General features: G+C 37.8%; 1 protein-coding gene across 1 annotated transcript in view; it reads left to right on the top strand.

Moving 5' to 3' along the window:
- The window catches only part of OVCH1 (ovochymase 1), a 73,869-nt gene that overhangs the window by 9,508 nt on the left and 44,765 nt on the right, over positions 1 to 19,596 (top strand). The window contains exons 8-11 of the mRNA XM_061123969.1: positions 8,255 to 8,329; positions 9,600 to 9,780; positions 18,223 to 18,295; positions 18,938 to 19,133. Coding sequence (XP_060979952.1) covers positions 8,255 to 8,329; positions 9,600 to 9,780; positions 18,223 to 18,295; positions 18,938 to 19,133 — 525 coding nt within the window. The remainder of the gene's footprint in view (positions 1 to 8,254; positions 8,330 to 9,599; positions 9,781 to 18,222; positions 18,296 to 18,937; positions 19,134 to 19,596) is intronic.

Below are 19,596 nucleotides of genomic sequence, written 5' to 3'. Positions count from 1 at the left end.
TTCTGGCCTCCTTTGTCAAAATTAAGATACCCATAGGTGTATGAGTTTTTTCCTGGGGTTTCTGTCTTGTTCTATTCCCCTATATTTCTGTTTCTGTGCCAGTACCATCCTGTCTTGATGACTGTAGCTTTGCAGTATAATCTGAAGTCAGGAGATTGATTCCTCCAGCTCCATTCCTCCAACTCTGGTCTTTCTCAAGACTGCTTTGATTATTCGGGGTCTTTTGTATTTCCATATGAATTATGAAATTTTTGTTCTAATTCTGTGAAAAATGCCATTGGTAATTTGATAGGGATCAAATCTATAGATTGAGTTTGGTAGTATAGTCATTTTCACAATATTGATTCTTCCTACCCAGGAACGTGGAATATCTCTCCATCTGCTTATGTTGTTCTTTGATTTCTTTCATTAGTGTCTTATAATTTTCTGTGTACAGTTCTTTTGTCTCCTTGGGTAAGTTTATTCCTAGATATTTAATTCTTTTTGTTGCAGTGGGGAATGAGATTGATTCCTTAATTCCTCTTTCTGATTTTTCAGTTAGTATATAGAAATGCAGCTGATTTCTGTGTATTGATTTTGTATCCTGAAACTTTGCTAAATTCACTAATTAGCTCTAGTAATTTTTTGATACTATGCTTAGTATTTTCTATGTACAGTATCATGTCATCTTCAGTGAGAGCTTTAGGTCTTCTTTTTCAATCTGAATTCTTTTATTTCTTTTTCTTCTCTGATTGCTATAGCTAGGACTTTCAGAACTATGTTGAATAATAGTGGTGAAAGTGAATGCCCTTGTCTTGTTCCTAATCTCAGAGGGAATGCTTTCACTTCTTCACCATTAAGGATAATGTTTGCTGTAGGTTTAACCTGTATGGCCTTTCTTATGTTAAGGTAGGTTCCTTCTATGCCCATTTTTTGAAGAGTTTTAATCATAAATGGGTGCTGAATTTTGTCAATGGCTTCTTCTGCATCTATTGATACTATCATATGGTTCTTATCTTTCAATTTGTTAATATGCTGTATCACATTGATTGATTTGCATATATTGAAGAATCCTTGCATCCCTGGAATAAATCCAACTTGATCATGATGTATGAGCTTTTGGATGTGTTGTTGAATTCTGTTTGCTAAAATTTTGTTGAGAATTTTTGCATCCATGTTCATCAGTGATATTGGCCTATAGTTTTCTTTTTTGTGTTGTCTTTGTCTGGTTTTGGTATCAGAGTGATGGTGGCCTCATAGAATGAGTTTAGAAGTGTTCCTTCCTCTGAAATTTTTTGAAAGAGTTTTAGAAAGATAGGCATTGGCTCTTCTCTAAATGTTTGATAGAATTCTCCTGTGAAGCCATCTGGTCCTGGGCCTTTGTTTTTTGGGAGATTTTTTTTTTTTTAATCACAGCTTCAGTTTCAGTGCTTGTAATTGGGTTGTTCATAATTTCTATTTCTTCCTGGTTCAGTCTTGAAAGATTGAACTTTTCTAAGAATCTGTCCATTTCCAGGTTATCCATTTTATTGCCATATGGTTGTTCATAATAATCTCTTATAATCCTTTGTATTTCTGCATTGTCTGTTGTAACCTCTCCTTTTTCATTTCTAATTTTGTTGATTTGATTCTTCTCTCTTTTTTCTTGATGAGTCTGGCTAAAGGTTTGTCAATTTTGTTTATCTTCTTCAAGAACCAGCTTTTAGTTTTATTCATCTTTACTATTATTTCTTTCATTTCTTTTTCATTTATTTCTCCTCGGATCTTTATGATTTCTTTCCTTCTACTAACTTTGGGGTTTTTTAGTTCTTCTTTTTCCAGTTGTTTTAGGTATGAAGTTAGGTTGTCTATCCAATGTTTTTCTCGTTTCTTGAGGTAGGATTGTATTGCAATAAACTTCCCTCTTAGAACTGCTTTTGCTTCATCCCATAGGTTTTGAGTTGTTGTGTTTTCATTGTCATTTGTTTCTAGAAATTTTTTTTTTATCTCCTTTTTGATTTCTTCAGTAATTTGTTGGTTATTTAGAAACATATTGTTTAATCTTCATATGTTTGTGTTTCTTACAGTATTTTTCTTGTAATTGATATCTAGTCTCATAGCATGTGGTCAAAGAAGATGCCTGATATGATTTCAGTTTTCTTAATTTTACTGAGGTTCGATTTGTGACCCAAGATGTAGTCTATCCTGGAGAATGTCCTATGTGCACTTAAGAAGACAGTGTGTTCTTCTACATTTGGATGGAATGTCCTGAAGATATCAATGAGATCCACCTTATCTAATGCATCATTTAAGATTTTTGTCTCCTTATCAATTTTTGTTTTGATGATCTGTCCTTTGGTGTGAGTAGGGTGTTAAAGTCTCCTGCTATTATTGTGTTACTGTCAATTTCTCCTTTTATGTCTGTTAGTGTTTGTCTTATGTACTGAGGTGCTCCTATGTTGGGTGAATAGATATTCACAATTGTTATGTCTTCCTCTTGGATTGATCCCTTGATCATTATGTAGTGTCCTTCCTTATCTCTTGTAATCTTCTTTATTTTAAGGTTAGTGTTAGGGTTAGGGTTACCCCAAAATGAGAAACCAAAGATGAACCCCAGAAAATGGCAGTTACAAAATCAGGCAAATAATAATTAAAATAATGGAATATACACACACACACACATATATATACACACCTATAAGTGAAATCAAAACAGTCCAACAAAAACAAAGTACAATAGATTGACCCAGCAAACAAAGAAAACCAAAAATTATATCTACAAGTTAAGAACAAGAAGATTTAAAAAAAAAAAAAAAGAACAAAGAAGATTCTTTTTTAATTTATCCAGTTAACATTTTTTTTCTAAACTAGTGAAGAGCACTAAAAATAAATCACTCCTCTTCTCCTTCTCCCATTCACTCTTATTAATTTTACTTCACAAGAGTGGAAACATAAGACAGGCTTTGAAGAGTTATTTTTGTTCTGTTGCACTAAAATCTAAATTAGGAAAATAAATATGGGTCTGGAGATGCCAAACCTGTCCTCAAATATTTGGGAACAAAGAAGTAAGTGAACAGTTGTGATAAAAGGTAAAGTTCTAACTCTACTGGCTATCTATTTTACTTATGGTAATGTATATGTTTCAGTGCTATTCTCTTTCTCTCTTTTTTTTTTTTTCATTTATTTTTATTAGTTGGAGGCTAATTACTTTACAGTATTGTAGTGGTTTTTGCCATACGTTGACATGAATCAGCCATGGATTTACATGTGTTCCCCATCCTGATCCCCCCTCCCACCTCCCTCCCCATCCCATCGGGTCTTTCCAGTGCACCAGCCCTAAGCACTTGTCTCATGCATCCAACCTGGGCTGGCGATCTGTTTCACACTTGATAATATACATGTTTCAGTGCTATTCTCTCAGATCATCCCATCCTCTCCTCCTCCCATTGAGTCCCAAAATCTGTCTCCTTTACTGCCTTGCACATAGGTACCATCTTTCTAGATTCCATATACATGTATTAATATGCAAAATTTGTCTTTCCTTTTCCAACCTACTTCACTGTATAACAGGCTTAACCTGGAGGGATGGAGTAGAAGGGAGCTGGGAGGGAGGTTCAGTAGGAAGGGGACACATGTATGCCTATGACTGATTCATGTTGATATATGCAAAAACCATCACAATATTGTAAAGTAATTATCCTCCAATTAAATAAATTTTTTTAAAAGGTGAAGTTCACGTAAGCTCAAAGAGCTGTGTTCTCACTGAGAAGGAGTCTAAGGAGCTCAGTTCTAAGGGACCCAGAAGGTTTGCCATAAAAGGGGGCAGCATCTGCTTAAGAAAATGGCACAGAGGTTAGCCTCTGAAGAATAAAGAGGCATAAGGAAACACAACTTACAAGAATAAGTAGTTTAGTAGAACCAAATTTGTTAAAGGCCAGGACCCAAAGCTGCAGAAAACAGTGTTCTCTCCCTCCCTCCATCCTTCCCTCCTTCCATTTTTCCCTCCCTCCATCCTTTCCCCACTCCATCCTTCCATCCCTCCATCCTTCCCCCCTCCATCTTTCCCCCCACATTGTTCCCCCAACTCGCTCCTTCCCTCCCTCGCTCCTTCCATCCCTTCCTCCCTCTCCCATTCCAGTCCAAGATCAGCCACCTAGCTGATAATTCAAAAAGCAACTCTGCTGCTGGTCCGGCTGAATGCAAGAGCCCACCTCTCAGTTCCCTTTTATTTGTTCTTCAGAGTAAATGTGTTCTGTTCATTGCCATGACCACAGGGAGAACTTGCCTCCTAGTAGCAATTCTATTCAGTTTTCATCACCTAGAAGAGAAAGTTAAAAGGTCAGCAAGCCCTGAATAAAGGTTAATGATACCAACATTTTAAAATGGCAATGAAATCAGGCAATAACCATCAATTCCATAGTCAAATGAATATCAGAATGTGACAAGTAACTTTGATATCAAGCATATGCTGTTTAACTTTCTTCTAATCTTCTCACTCCCTAGCTGCTTGTTCTTCTCAGTAAGTTCAATTGAGTACTCAGTCATGGCATGCCAGGCTTCCCTATCCATCACCAAATCCTGGAGCTTACTCAAATTCATGTCCATTGAGTCAGTGATGCCATCCAACCATCTCAAACTCTGTTTTCCTCTTCTCCTCCTGCCTTCAATCTTTCCCAGCATCAGGGTCTTTACAAAGGAGTCAGTCTTTACATCAGGTAGCCAAAGTATTGGAGTTTCACTTTCAGCATCAGTCCTTCCAATGAATATTCAGGCTGATTTCCTTTAGGATTGACTGGTTGGATCTCCTTGCAGTCCAAGAGACTCTCAAGAGTCTTCTCCAACATAACAGTTCAAAAGCATCAATTCTTCAGCACTCAGCTTTCTTTATAGTCCAAATCTCACATCCATACAGGACTACTGGGAACACCATAGCTTTGACTAGATGGACCTTTATCAGCAAAATAATGTCTGTTTTTTAATATGCTGTCTAGGCTGGTCATAGTTCTTCTTCCAAGGAGCAAGCGTCGTTTAATTTCATGGCTGCAGTCACCGTCTGCAGTGATTTTGGAACCTCCCAAACTAAAGTTTCTCACTGTTTCCCCATCTATTTGCCATGAAGTGGTGGGACCGGATGCCATGACCTTTTTTTCAATGTTGAGTTTTAAGCCAACTTATTCACTCTGTTCTTTCACTTTCATTAAGAGGCTCCTAGTTCCTCTTCATTTTCTGCAATAAGGGTGATGTCATCTGCATATCTGAGGTTATTGATATTTCTCCCAGCAATCTTGATTCCAGCTTGTGCTTCATCCAGCCCAGAATTTTGCATTATGTACTCTGCATATAAGTTAAATAAGCAGGATGACAATATACAGCCTTGATGTACTCCTTTCCCAATTTGGAACCAGTCTGTTGTTCCATGTCCAGTTCTAACTGTTGCTTCTTGACCTGCATACAGATTTATCAGGAGGCAGGTAAGGTGGTCTGGTATTCCCATCTCTTTAAGACTTTTCCACAGTTTGTTGTGATCTGCAAACTGAAAGGCTTTGGCATAGTCAGTAAAGCAGAAGTAGATGTTTTTCTGGAATTCTCTTGCTTTTTTGATGATCCAACAGACGTTAGTAATTTGATCTCTCATTCCTCTGCCTTTTCTAAATCTACCTTGAACATCTGAATGTTCACGGTTCACATACTGTTGAAGCCTAGCTTGGAGAATTTTGAGCATTACTTTGCTAGTGTGTGATATGAGTGCAATTGTGCGGTAGTTTGAGCATTCTTTGGCATTGCCTTTCTGTTGGATTGGAATGAATACTGACCTTTTCTAGTCCTGTGGCCACTCCTGAGTTTTCCATATTTGCTGACATATTGAGTGCAGCACTTTTACAGCATCGTCTTTCAGGATTTGAAATAGCTCAGCTGGAATTCCATCACCTGCATTAGCTTTGTGGTGATGCTTCCTTAGGCCCACTTGACTTCGCATCCCAGAATGTCTGTCTCTAGGTGAGTGATCACACCATCATAGCTATTTGGGTCATGAAGATCTTTTTTGTGTAGTTCTGCTGTGTTTTCTTGCCACCTCTTTTTAATATCTTCTGCTTCTGTTAGGTCCTTACCATTTTTGTGCTTTATTGTGCCCATCTTTGTGTGAAATGTTCCCTTGGTATCTCTAATTTTTTTGAAGAGATCTCTAATCTTTCCCACTCTATTGTTTTCCCTATATTTCTTTTCATTGATTGCTGAGGAAGACTTTCTTATCTCTCCTTGCTACTCTTTGGAACTTTGCATTCAAATGGGTGTATCTTTCCTTTTCCCCTTTGCCTTTAGCTTCTCTTTTTTCCTCAGCTATTTGTAAGGCCTTCTCAGACAACTATTTTGTCTTTTTGCATTTCTTTTTCTTGGAGATAGTCTTGGTCACTGCCTCCTGTATGATGTCACGAACCTCTGTCCATAGGTCTTCAGGCACTCTGTGTTATCAGATCTAATTCCCTGAATCTATTTCTCACTTCCACTGTATAATCATAAGGGATTTTATCTAGGTCATACCTGAATGGTCTGGTGATTTTCCCTACTTTCTTCAATTTAATCTGAATTTTTCAATAATGAGTTCATGAGCCACAGTCAGCTCCCGGTCTTGTTTTTGTTGACTGTGTAGAGCTCCTCCATCTTCAGCTGCAAAGAATATAATCAATCTGATTTCAATATTTACCATCTGGTGATGTCTATGTGTAGAGTCATCTCTTGTGTTGTTGGAAGAGGGTGTTTGCTATAACCAGTGCATTCTCTTGGCAAAACTCTGACAGCCTTCGTCCTGCTTCATTCTGTACTCCAAGGCCAAACTTGCTGTTATTCCACGTATCTCTTGACTCCCTACTTTTGCATTCCAGTCCTCTGTGATGAAAAGGACATATTTTTGGGTGTTAGTTCCAGAAAGTCTTGTAGATTGTCATAGAACCATTCAACTTCACCTTCTTCAGCATTACTGGTTGGGGCATAGACTTGGATTACTGTGATTTGAATGGTTTTCCTTGGAAATGAACAGAGATTATTCTGTCATTTTTGATATTGCACCCAAGAACTGCATTTCGGACTCTTTTGTTGACTATGAGGGTTACTCCATTTCTTCTAAGGGATTCTTGCCCACAGTAGTAGATATAATGGTCATCTGAGTTAAATTCACCCATTCCAGTCCATTTTAGTTCACAGATTCCTAAAATGTCTATGTTCACTCTTGCTATCTCCTGTTTGACCACTTCCAATTTACCTTGATTCATGGACCTAACATTCCAGGTTCCTATGTAATATTGTTCTTTACAGCTTTGGATTTTACTTCCATCACCAGTCACATAGGATGTCTAGTTAATATTTATTGATTATTTACCCTGTACCATTTATGGACTAATCACTTCACATACAGTATTACTTTATTCCTCAGTACAAACCTAAAAGGTTTGTATACGGTTCTGCTTTTCACAGATGAGAGAATAGAGGCTTAGAGGAGTTCAGTAACTTTCCAAAAGATGCATAGCTGGCAAGAGGCAGAAACAACATTCAAACCTTAGCAGTAACATAGAAGGTGGCAATCGAGGTTAGGGGTAAACTCACTTGCAAGAAGAGTGTGAGCAAGTCATTGTAAGAATTTATTCTGACATTTCTTGATTAGTTATGTTGTAGGGGAGGAGGTAATTGAAGAAAATTTCCAGCATGATTTTCAGGATACTAGCTTGAATGGCTGGATTGATGGTAGAATCATTAAATGATACAGGGAAGCATTGCAAGACCATCTTGACTGTTAAAATCAATGGATTCTGTTTGAGATACCTGGATTTTTATGAGATTGTGGGAGATCAAGATGGACATATCTAGCAGTCCTAGAATTTGTAGTTCTAGATCTAGTCTAGATCTCGAATTCAGGAAGGAGATTTAGATTGAAGAGAGATATTTGGAACTCATATATATGTAAACAAATACAAATAAAGCTATGTACAGTACTTTCATGGAATATTTTTCAGACTGAAGAATAGATCCTGAAAAAAAGACTGAGATTGGGAAGAGATGACCATAGATATATATTTTTTTTAAAAAAGAGTAATGTCATGAGGCCAAAGAAGGAGATAATGCTTGGAAGAGTCAGATACAACAGGAATATTAAAAGGTATACAACCAAATCACATATATGGCATCTGGCATTTAGCATTTGAAAGATCAACTTAAGAGTGGTTTTATGATTGACCAGCATAAGCAAGTGACTCAGCTAGTTTAGGCTACTGTAAATACTTTCAATTATTTTTTTTCTCTACAGACTCTTTAAACAAAATTGAATCAACATCATTTCCCCAAACCAATCCTGTATCTTCTGCAAAAGTTATTCCATATGGTGAGTTGATAGCCATGTGATTATTATCCATTTAATCTTCTTTCTTCTTTAACTAGGTGTCTCTTTTCAAAAGCCTCATCTCACATTGATAATACTTTGCAGTGAGGAAGAATGGATTTTATATTTAGGCTCATGAAAGTTTTAGAATTCTGTTTGACTTTTTGCATGGACTCCCTAAATGGAGGGAAGAAGAATTAAGCTTTATGATAGGAAGAAAGAGGTACAGAGAGCAATCTTTTGTCCTCATCTATTAATATGCAAATTTCATATTTAAAATATCTTTCCAGATCCTGTAATATGATTTTGCATGTAAGGGCAATGGGAGAAAGCAGAGTTTTTTGGTTTTGTTTCTTAACACACTTTTGATTTTTAATTTCATTATAACTTAAGTGTTATGTTAAATATTATGATCTTTCATTGCTCTGTATGCATGTATTATACATATTACAGTTGATGATTTGTAATAGAAAATTGCACAGGGATCTGTAAAGAAGGAAGAATGTCTGTCTCTTGAAGGGGAGTCAGAGAAGGCTTCATGGGGAAGACAGTATTTGATCTGAGTCACAGCAGTATTCTAGACAAGAGAACGGCATTTGGATGTCTAAGAAAATTTGGAGTGTCTGGGGATTGGTAAATGGTTTCATACAATGAGAAAGAGACATAAAATAAGAACATATAATAAAGAACCGCATACCCTTTGCTCACAAATAGAATTTTCCTGCTAGAATGTAAGTTCTGTGAGGGCCAGGATTTTTGTCTGTTCTATTCACTGATACATCACCAATGTCTAGAGCAGTGCCTGATAACACCAAGTACTAATTAAGTATTTGTTGAATGAATGAATAAATACAATTCTGTAGTTATTATTGTTCAGTTACTAAGTCATGTCTGACTCTTTGCAACCCCATGGACTGTAGCCCGCCAGGCTCCTCTCTCCATGGGGTTTTCCATGGAATACTGGAATGGGTTTCCATTTCCTTCTCCAGGGGATCTTCCTGCATTGGCAGGTGGATTCTTTACCACTGAGCCACTCAGGAAGCCCATAATTCTGTAGGCCAGTACCTATAAAACCTGACTGGTTAGCAGAGTCACCTAGGCAAGCTTTTAAAATTAGATTCTTCAGAGATGGGTCTTAGGAATCTGCATCTTCTTGAAACTCATCTGGTGTTTGGGTATTGCTACTGTTGACTATGGCAAGACATTTTGGGGAGGAGTGTGTTCTTAATTGTTTCAGTTGAACGGGTCATTAGTTTGATCTCTTTTGCTGTAGGTGTCTGTGGCATCCCTCCATTTAATCACCAGTGGCTTTCTAGAAGAATTGCAGGAGGAATAGAAGCCTGCCCCCACTGTTGGCCATGGCAGGTGGGTTTGAGGTTTCTCGGCAATCACCAGTGTGGAGGTGCCATCATCAATTCGATTTGGATTCTGACTGCAGCGCATTGTGTGCAATCGTGAGTGAGGCTAATGATATTTTATTCATGTATTTATGTACCATGTTGTTTGCTGAAGCTGAAACTCCAATTCTTTGGCCACCTGATATGAAGAACCAACTCACTGGAAAAGACCTTGATGCTGGGAAAGACTGAAGGCAAATGCAGAATAGGGCAGCAGGGAATGAGATGGTTAGGTAGCATCACCAACTCAATAGACATGAATTTGAGCAAACTCTGGGAGATAGTGAAGGACAGAGGAGCCTGACTTGGTAACTGAACAACAACAATAATCATGTTGTTTATTGTTTTAGTCACTAAGTCGTGTCTGACACTTTTACAACCTCATGGACTATAGCCTGCCAGGTTCCTCTGTCCAAGGGATTTCCCAGACAAAAATACTAGAGTGGGTTGCCATTTCCTTCTCCAGGGGATCTTCCAGGCCCAGGGATCAAACCTGCATTAGCAGGAGGCTTTTTTACCACTGAGTCACCAGGGAAGCCTTTTTTATATCATACCTAGGACATAAATATAATTGTGTAACTCCTAAAACCATGCAGACTGATTCTAAAGCATGAATCTTCCTTTCAGTGTTTCTGACCCATGTCCATCTAGCCTCTCTTTAAACAAGGTCAGTGAAGAAAAGCAAATCAAATCTTGAAATTGTTCATCCCATTTACAGGGATGTCTGATTATTATGTTGAGCCCAAGTCTGCTTCTCTATAGCAATAATTTATTAATCTAAATTTACTGCAGTTCCAGAAAACAAGAACTCAATCTCTTTCTACTTGCATGTAATCATCCTTCCTAGACTCGAAAATCCCTCTCACATTGCCCTTAATCTTTAAGCTGAATGCTAACTGTTCTAGTATTTGTAACTCCACAGCCTTCGTCATGCAGTGCACTATACCCTGGATTGATTTAGGATTATTTCTCTTAAAGTGGGATCACGACACTGGAGAACACGGTAGGATAATTCACCACCTTGATCACTGAACTTGCAATATTTTTAAATTGTAAACTATGCCATGATGTGAAAAAATATACAAAATATACACATGTAGTCTAAAGAATGGTCCTACTATTTAGTGTAAGAAGGATTTTTACACTATCAACACCTCTCAGTGCCCCTTCCAGAGAGGTAAACATTATGTTAAATTTTGCATTTACAATTCCTTTGCTTTTTGAGGGGTGGTTTTAACATCTATGAATTCCTAAAACTAGTATATTGTCTTGTTTTTCCTGTATTAATGTAAAAGAATTACAGTTTATATTCCTCTGTGATTTGCTTTTATCTTTAAATTATATCATATGGATTATCATGTGGATGTGTGTAACTATAATTAATTCATTTTCAATCCAGACTAATTAAGTTAATCACTGTAGACAGATTCTGGACTCTGTATATATATATTTTCCATTTGTTTTTATTAGTTGGAGACTAGTTACTTTACAATATTGTAGTGGTTTTTGCCATACATTGACATGAATCAGCCATGGATTTACATGTGTTCCCCATCCCAATCCCCCCTCCCACCTCCCTCTCCATCCCATCCCTCTGGGCCTTCCCAGTGCACCAGCCCTGAGCACTTGTCTCATGCATCCAACCTGGGCTGGTGATCTGTTTCACCCTTGATAGTATACTTATTTCAATGCTGTTCTCTCAGAACATCCCACCCTCGCCTTCTCCCACAGAGTCTAAAAGTCTGTTCTGTATATCTGTGTCTCTTTTTCTGTTTTGCATATAGGGTTATTGTTACCATCTTTTTAAATTCCATATGTATGCGTTAGTATACTGTATTGGTCTTTATCTTTCTGGCTTACTTCACTCTGTATAATGGGCTCCAGTTTCATCCATCTCATTAGAACTGATTCAAATGAATTCTTTTTAATGGCTGAGTAATATTCATAGTGTATATGTACCACAGCTTTCTTATCCATTTGTCTGCTGATGGGCATCTAGGTTGCTTACATGTCCTGGCTATTATAAACAGTGCTGCGATGAACATTGGGGTGCACGTGTCTCTTTCAGATCTGGTTTCCTTGGTGTGTATGCCCAGGAGTGGGATTGCTGGGTCATATGGCAGTTCTATTTCCAGTTTTTTAAGAAACTCCACACTGTTCTCCATAGTGGCTGTACTAGTTTGCATTCCCACCAACAGTGTAAAAGGATTCCCTTTTCTCCATACCCTCTCCAGCATTTATTGCTTATAGACTTTTGGATAGCAGCCATCCTGACTGGCGTGTAATGGTACCTCATTGTGGTTTTGATTTGCATTTCTCTGATAATGAGTAATGTTGAGTATCTTTTCATGTGTTTGTTAGCCATCTGTATGTCTTCTTTGGAGAAATGTCTGTTTAGATCTTTGGCCCATTTTTTGACTGGGTCATGTATTTTTCTGGACCTGAGCTGCAGGAGTTGCTTGTATATTTTTGAGATTAATCCTTTGTCTGTTTCTTCATTTGCTATTATTTTCTCCCATTCTGAGGGCTGTCTTTTCACCTTGCTTATAGTTTCCTTTGTTGTGCAAAAGCTTTTAAGTTTCACTAGGTCCCATTTGTTTATTTTTGCTTTTATTTCCAATATTCTGGGAGGTGGGTCATAGAGGATCTTGCTGTGATTTATGTTGGAGAGTGTTTTGCCTATGTCCTCCTCTAGGAGTTTTATAGTTTCTGGTCTTACATTTAGATCTTTAATCCATTTTGAGTTTATTTTTGTGTATGGTGTTAGAAAGTGTTCTAGTTTCATTCTTTTACAAGTGGTTGACCAGTTTTCCCAGCACCACTTGTTAAAGAGGTTGTCTTTTTTCCATTGTATATTCTTGCCTCCTTTGTTGAAGATAAGGTGTCCGTACATATTGCAACAAAAAGAATAAAATACTTAGGAGTATATCTAACTAAAGAAACAAAAGACCTATACATAGAAAACTATAAAACACTGATGAAAGAAATCAAAGAGGACACAAATACATGGAGAAATATACCGTGTTCATGGATTAGAAGAATCAATATTGTGATAATGAGTATACTATCCAAAGCAATCTATAGATTCAGTGCAATCCCTATCAAGCTACCAACAGTATTCTTCACAGAACTAGAACAAATAATTTCACAATTTGTATGGAAATACAAAAAACCTTGAATAGCCAAAGCAATCTTGAGAAAGAAGAACGGAACTGGAGGAATCAACCTGCCTAACTTCAGGCTCTACTATAAAGCCACAGTCATCAAGACAGTATAGTACTGGCACAAAGACAGAAATATAGATCAATGGAACAAAATGGACTCTGTATATTTATATATACCCCAGGATTAACAACAAGATCCTACTGTATAGTACAGAGAACTGTATTCTCTGTTTTATATATATATATATATTATATTTATATTTATATATATATAAATTTATATAAATATTATAAAAATATTTATATAAATATTAAATAAATATTTATAAATTTATATAAATATATATAAATTATATATATATAAATATATATATATTTATATTTATATATTATATTTATATATATATATAAATAAATCAGTATCCTATGATAAATCATAGTGGAAAACAATATTTTTTAAAATACATGTATATGTATAACTGAATCACCTTGCTGTACATCAGAAATAAACACAACACTGTAAATCAACTACACTCCTAAATAAATATATACTCTCCAAATGATCCCAGTGTACAGTCAAAGTCCAGAACCACGCCCTGTCCTTGAGTCCATCTGGACCCTTTCTTGCTTGTCCCCAGTGAACCCACCCCTTTTCTCAAACATGCTGTGCTTGTTCCTATCTCAAGGTCTGTGTAGTTGTTCGCTCTGCCATTTGAAACACCAAGTTACATTTAGTTGTCCTGTCTCCTTGGGTTCCTCTTGGCTCTGAGTCTCACAGATCTTGTTTTTAATGGTCTTGATGGTATTTAGGAGTACTCATCTGGTATTTTGTAGAAGGTACCTCAGTTTGAGTTCATCAGATATTTTTTCTCATGGTTTTTCTGGGACTCCACAGGAAATCCACAGAGGTGACATGTCCTTTTCATCACATCATATCAAGGGTACATGCTACCAGCATGATTTCTCACTGATGATGTTAACCTGGTATTTGCCAGGTGTCACACTGTAAAGTGACATCTTCCTCCCATTGTTACCTATTCTTTGCAAGCAAGTGGTTAAGGGTGGCCCACACTCAAGCAGTTGGGCATTAAGCTCTATCATCTTGAGTGCAGAGTTTTCTGCATAAATTAAAGTTATTCTGTATGGGAGATTTGCCTTTTCTCTTCCTTCTATTGGGGCTTCCCAAGTGGCTCAGTTGGTAAAGAATCCGCCTGCAATGCTGGAGACCCCAGTTCGATTCCTTGGTTGGGAGGATCTGCTGGAAAAGGGATAGGCTACCCACTCCAGTATTCTTGGGCTTCCCTGATGGCTCAGCTGGTAAAGAATCTACCTGAAATGTGGGAGACCTGGGTTCAACCCCTGGGTTGGGAAGATCCCCCTTAGAGAAGGGAAAGGCTACCCACTCCAGTATTCTGGCCTGGAGAATCCATGGAATGTATAGTCAATGGGGTTGCAAAGAGTTGGACATGAGCAATTTTCACTTTCCTTTTACTTATTAAATTGTCTATTAAACCAGTATGGGATTAAGGACATTTACTTTTTGTAAATACTACATATTTATTTTGTTGCTTGAATTGCTCCAGCTTTGATCCCTGTGAGTTCTTTCCGGGTGAGTGTTCCAGTTTTGACCACCACGAGTTCTTGTCTTTTTGACATGCTGCCATCCTTTTGGGACAAAGATGCTCCAAGTTCATCTTATGTGTCCCCTCTCGGTCTTAGAAGCAGCCATTTCTCCCATAAGCCACATGAGAAGTTAAGATCTGGGTGCTGAGCATCCCAGCTGCTACTAGGGTGTTGTTATTGCTTATAGCACCTCTTAGCTCACAGAGCTAGAAAGTGTAAGTAGGCATACTAACTCACTTACATAAACCTATTTTTCTGTCTGTACCTATATTAAGGTAAACATGAAATCATACAGATATTTCCAACTCAACCACATGGTTCATTCTAGCACCCCCCAGCCCTTGGAGAAATTCAATTTATAAGAATTCTATCAAAGTGCATTTTTATGTACCATGGAAAATGCCTCAATCACAGCTGACTAATTAATGAAAATTAATGTATTGGAGAAGCCAGCTATTAGTACTGATGCCAGAGGCACAGAAGAAGCTTTGTCAGACTCCCTTGTCAAATAGTTTATTCTTCAATTTATGTCATAAACTATGATTCTTGGCAGCAAGATATAGACCAGACCAAACCATTCTTTACAAGATGAAATATTCAACTTGAGGAGTCAATTGAGATTAATAAACACAGTCAGCTATAAATGTTTGTGAACCATTTAAGTTAACCACAAAAAGATTTGTATGTAATTTTAGTGACCCTTCTTGTTTTCTTTGTAAAATTTTGCTTAAGTAGTAGTATTGCCTGTTTTTAAAAAGGCAGTTCAAATAAAGTTATCAAGTAAAATCTAAGCTACCCTGTCCATTTCTCTAATCCATTCTTCCTCTCTAGAAGTAATCAATATTAAGAATGTTTTAATTATATGATTTTACCTTAATGTTTATACATATATATTTTATGTAGTATTTTATAATTTTTACACAAAACATTGTGCCTTATACTTATATTGATGTGGAAAATGTTACCTCATTTTTTCCTTAGCTTTTATAGTTGTCTAATTTACTTGACCAGAGAAATATCTTTTTTGAAGTTGGGACTGTGTATATCTTTACCCCAGAAGCATTTGGGATGCTAGTGTAAAGAATTAATATGTTCACTCATACCTTGCCTTTGGGAATCCTTCAGCTGATTCCTTCAAGAACTTGCTTCTCCTTGTCTCATCCTCATCAATCTTATGGATATCCAGGGCTCCAGCCTCCATTGAAGGGGAGTACCCAAATCCATTGGGAAGGCAAGTTTACTGCATGGGATGAGCCAGCTGGGGAAATGCACAAAATCTGGGAGCTGAGATAGACATCATTTTTGCTGAAGGTCACCATGTGCCAGGCTGGCTGACATTGCTACAAAAGATGATAAGGACAGCTGACAGCAACATTGTGCTACATCCCATATGCTACCATCTCTAGCACTGGTTACCCTTAGTATTAGCCCTAGCAAATGCCAGAATTGTCTGGAAGGTTTCTGACTTAAAGTCTGGTGTGGAGCCAGAGAATCTGTGTTTCTAACAAGTTGCTGGGTACTGTTCTATTTTTAGGGAAAACCTGGCATGTTCTCCTTTTGTTGATTCCACATTCTTCTTCATGCTCATGTGGGGTTTTAGGTTCTAATGTATAGCACAGGAAACTCTTCTCAATGTTATGTGGCAGCTTGGATAGGAGAGGAGTTTGGAGGAGAATGACTGGATGCATGTATGTCTGAGTCACTTTGCTGTCCACCTGAAATTCTCACAACACTGTTTATCTACTATACTCCAGTATAAAATAAACAGTTTAAAAAATAAACTTAATTTAGGGGAATAAACTCACTTTGCAGTTGTACATTGGAATCTGTCTCAAACCTAAATCAGTAGGTTTTTTCCAGTTTCAGCCACCTTCTTTATTTTCTTAGAAGCTGCCTTTTAAAATATTTATTTGGGCTTCCCAGGTGGTGCTAGTGTTAAAGAACCCACCTACCAATGCAGGAGATGTAAGAGACATGAGATGTGTGGGTTCCATTCTTGGGTTGGGAAGATCCCCTGGAGGAGGGCATAGCTACCCACTCCAGTATTCTTGCCTGGAGAATCCCATGGACAGAAGAGCCTGGCAGGCTACAGTCCATGGGATCACAAGAGTCGGACATCAACATCACTGAAGCGACTTAGCACACCTGCACACATTTATTTCTTTATCCATTTATTTTTGGTTGTGCTGGATCTTCTTTGCTGTGTGGGCTTTCCTCTAGATATGGCAAGCAGGAGTTACTTTTCATTGCAGTATGCGGACTTCTCATTGCAGAGGCTTCTCTTGTTGCTGAGCTCAGGCTCTAGGGCTCTCAGGCTTCAGCAGCTGTGCTCCCAGGCTCTAGAGCACAATCTCAGTAGTTGTGGCAGATGGGTTCAGTTGCTCCACAGCATGTGAGGTCTTCTTGGACTACAGATGGAAACCGAGTCCCACGTACCAGCAGGCGGATCATTTACTACTGAGCCACCAGAGAAGCCTTTTCTAGGGTTAACCAGTTCTTGTTTTTCTCTTTGCAGCGTCCTTCCAAAACTTAGATAAGAGCAGTTGGTTTCTATCCAAGGGAGGGACAGGGGTATGATTCTAGGGCAGCAGCCTTGGTAAGAGCTTTAAGAAATAAGTTTCTTTACTGCCAAGTACTGATTTAGAGAGTGACTTTGAAAATAAAGTTGATCCTTCCATTAGAGTGCATGACAGATAATAACAATGATAATGGCTACCATTATGGAGTCATTACTATCTCCCGTATACTTGCCAAGCACTTTACTTGAGTCGGCTCCCTTAATAAGGGCACGCAGAAACACATCAGTGAGTCAGACTCATCAGGCAAGGAACTGAAACGAGCATCGTTACGATTAGAGAGAAGATGCCTACCCGTATTAAGAAACTTTTTTGACCAAGTGTATTGAAAAAATACTTTCCTTAACTTTACTTTTACTGAAGAAACAGTATTGAAAAATGAAGAATCAGTGACAATATATTTGTGGCAATTGAGGGACTCTTTCCTTGGATATTTTTTCAGCTGTTAATGGATGTAGATTCAAATTTTTAAACTTTTTTTGAAATATATTAAATGTGTGAAAAACATTAGTGCAGTTAGAGGAATTTATACAAAGCAAACAACCATGTAACTAGCACCCAGACCAAGAAAGGAAATGGTTCCAATACCTTGGGGTCCCCCTTATGCCCTCTCCCTTTAAAAGTAGTCAGTGCCCTAATCTCTGATATCAGATGTGAATTTTACCTATTTAGGAATTGATAAATTAGCCTTAGCTTCATAAATATTGGTTATTTTATAAAAGATGATAATTTAAAAGATATATTCCTATAATATAGTATTTGAATATTTTTAACAGTAAAGCATAGATCTCATTAGAAATGTAATTTTCTTCATGTATTCCTAATGTCACTATGAAATTAAAATAAGCTCTAGGTTTCTTTTTTCCTTCTCAACTTAAAAATAAGCTGGTGATATTTGATAAATGCTCCAAAAACATTTTATGGACAAAAGAAGGGGGCAAGATAGACAATTAGGAGCTTGTCCTCAGATAGATCAGAAAGCATGGTGCAGCTTCCCTGGTTACACAAAGATGCCAGACAAGGTAATGGGTGGCCCCTGGCTGGACTGAACAGTGGATGTTGGTAGGGCCAGATAGGATTAGACCAAATGGTGAAAAATGTGTTTTCATATCAAACTTTGGTTGTTCTTCCTCCAGGAAAAATAATCCACTCTTCTGGACCGTTGTTGCTGGAGACCATGACAGAACCTTGAAGGAATCAACTGAGCAGGTGAGAAATGTTTTTAAAGGTCACTCTGCCTGTTCTCTAAATTGTCACATGCCAGGGAATACATTTGGACTTCCCTTGTGGCTCAGCTAGTTAGGAATCCGCCTGCAATGCAGGAGACATGGGTTCGATCCCTGGATTGGGAAGATCCTCTGGAGATGAGAAAGGGTACCCACTCCAGTATTCTGGCCTGGAGAATTCCATGGACTGTATAGTCCACGGGGTTACAAAGAGTCAGACATGACTGAGCGACTTTCATTTTCAAGGAGTACATTTATCTAAAACATGAGATCAGTTGTTAATCTCCTAATGCCCTCTTATACTTATCATTTATACCAACATTTAAAGATACAACTTGAGATCACATTTAATCTGAGAATTAGGCTGAGTCAAAAAGTACAAACTGAGGTCCATGTACACAGGTCCACAGAGTCTAATTTTCCCAGGACCACCATTCCTCAGAAAGTGCTTCATGGATTCCTGCAAATTATTAACAGAGATTTCCCGTTTAAATTTAGTACAAAGTCACCTTCATTGGGTGACATGTGGAAATGCAGAGATTTAGGATTATTTTGGACCAGTATACAAGGAAGTTGTTTGAATCATTGACTCTGCCTAGTAATTTCTTGCTTGCTCATGATGCAGGTGAGAAGGGCGAAACACATCGTGATGCACGAAGACTTTGACACACGGAGCTATGACTCTGACATCGCCCTGATACAACTGAGCTCTGCCCTAGAATTCAACTCAGTGGTGAGGCCAGTATGTCTTCCCCACAGCTTGGAGCCTCTGTTTTCTTCTGAGATTTGTGTTGTGACTGGCTGGGGAAGTGTTAGTAAAGGTAAACCTTTTACTTTTGCTTAAACATCACTACTGATTGCTGGCTTTGAGAGTATGTCATGGAAACGATATCAACCAGTACCTGCTTTAGCCCTTTTTCCTTCTGAAAGATAGGAACCATGGTTTATTTAACTGTAATAGTTCATCAGATTAGAGAATGAACTAGTTTATAATTTTTCCATCAGGATGGCTTAATCAGAGGTAGGCTAGATCTGTGAAAGGCCAGATAGAATATCTTATCCCTCGTAGGCCATATGGTCTCTGTCACAGCTATTCAAATCTGCCATTGTACCACAAAGCAGCCTTCGACAATATGTTACAGGATGGATGTGGCTTTGTTCCAATGGAATTTCTCCATGAAATTGAAATTTTATGCAATAATCTTGTCACAAAATGTTATTCTTTTTTTTGGATTATCTTTTCAACCGTTTACAAATGTACAAACCATAATTAATTCATGGATT

Source organism: Dama dama, chromosome 22 (assembly GCF_033118175.1).
Source record: "Dama dama isolate Ldn47 chromosome 22, ASM3311817v1, whole genome shotgun sequence".
Taxonomy (NCBI): Eukaryota; Metazoa; Chordata; class Mammalia; order Artiodactyla; family Cervidae; genus Dama; species Dama dama.
Note: the sequence above shows the minus strand (reverse complement) of the source record. Positions and strands in the feature narration are given on the sequence as shown.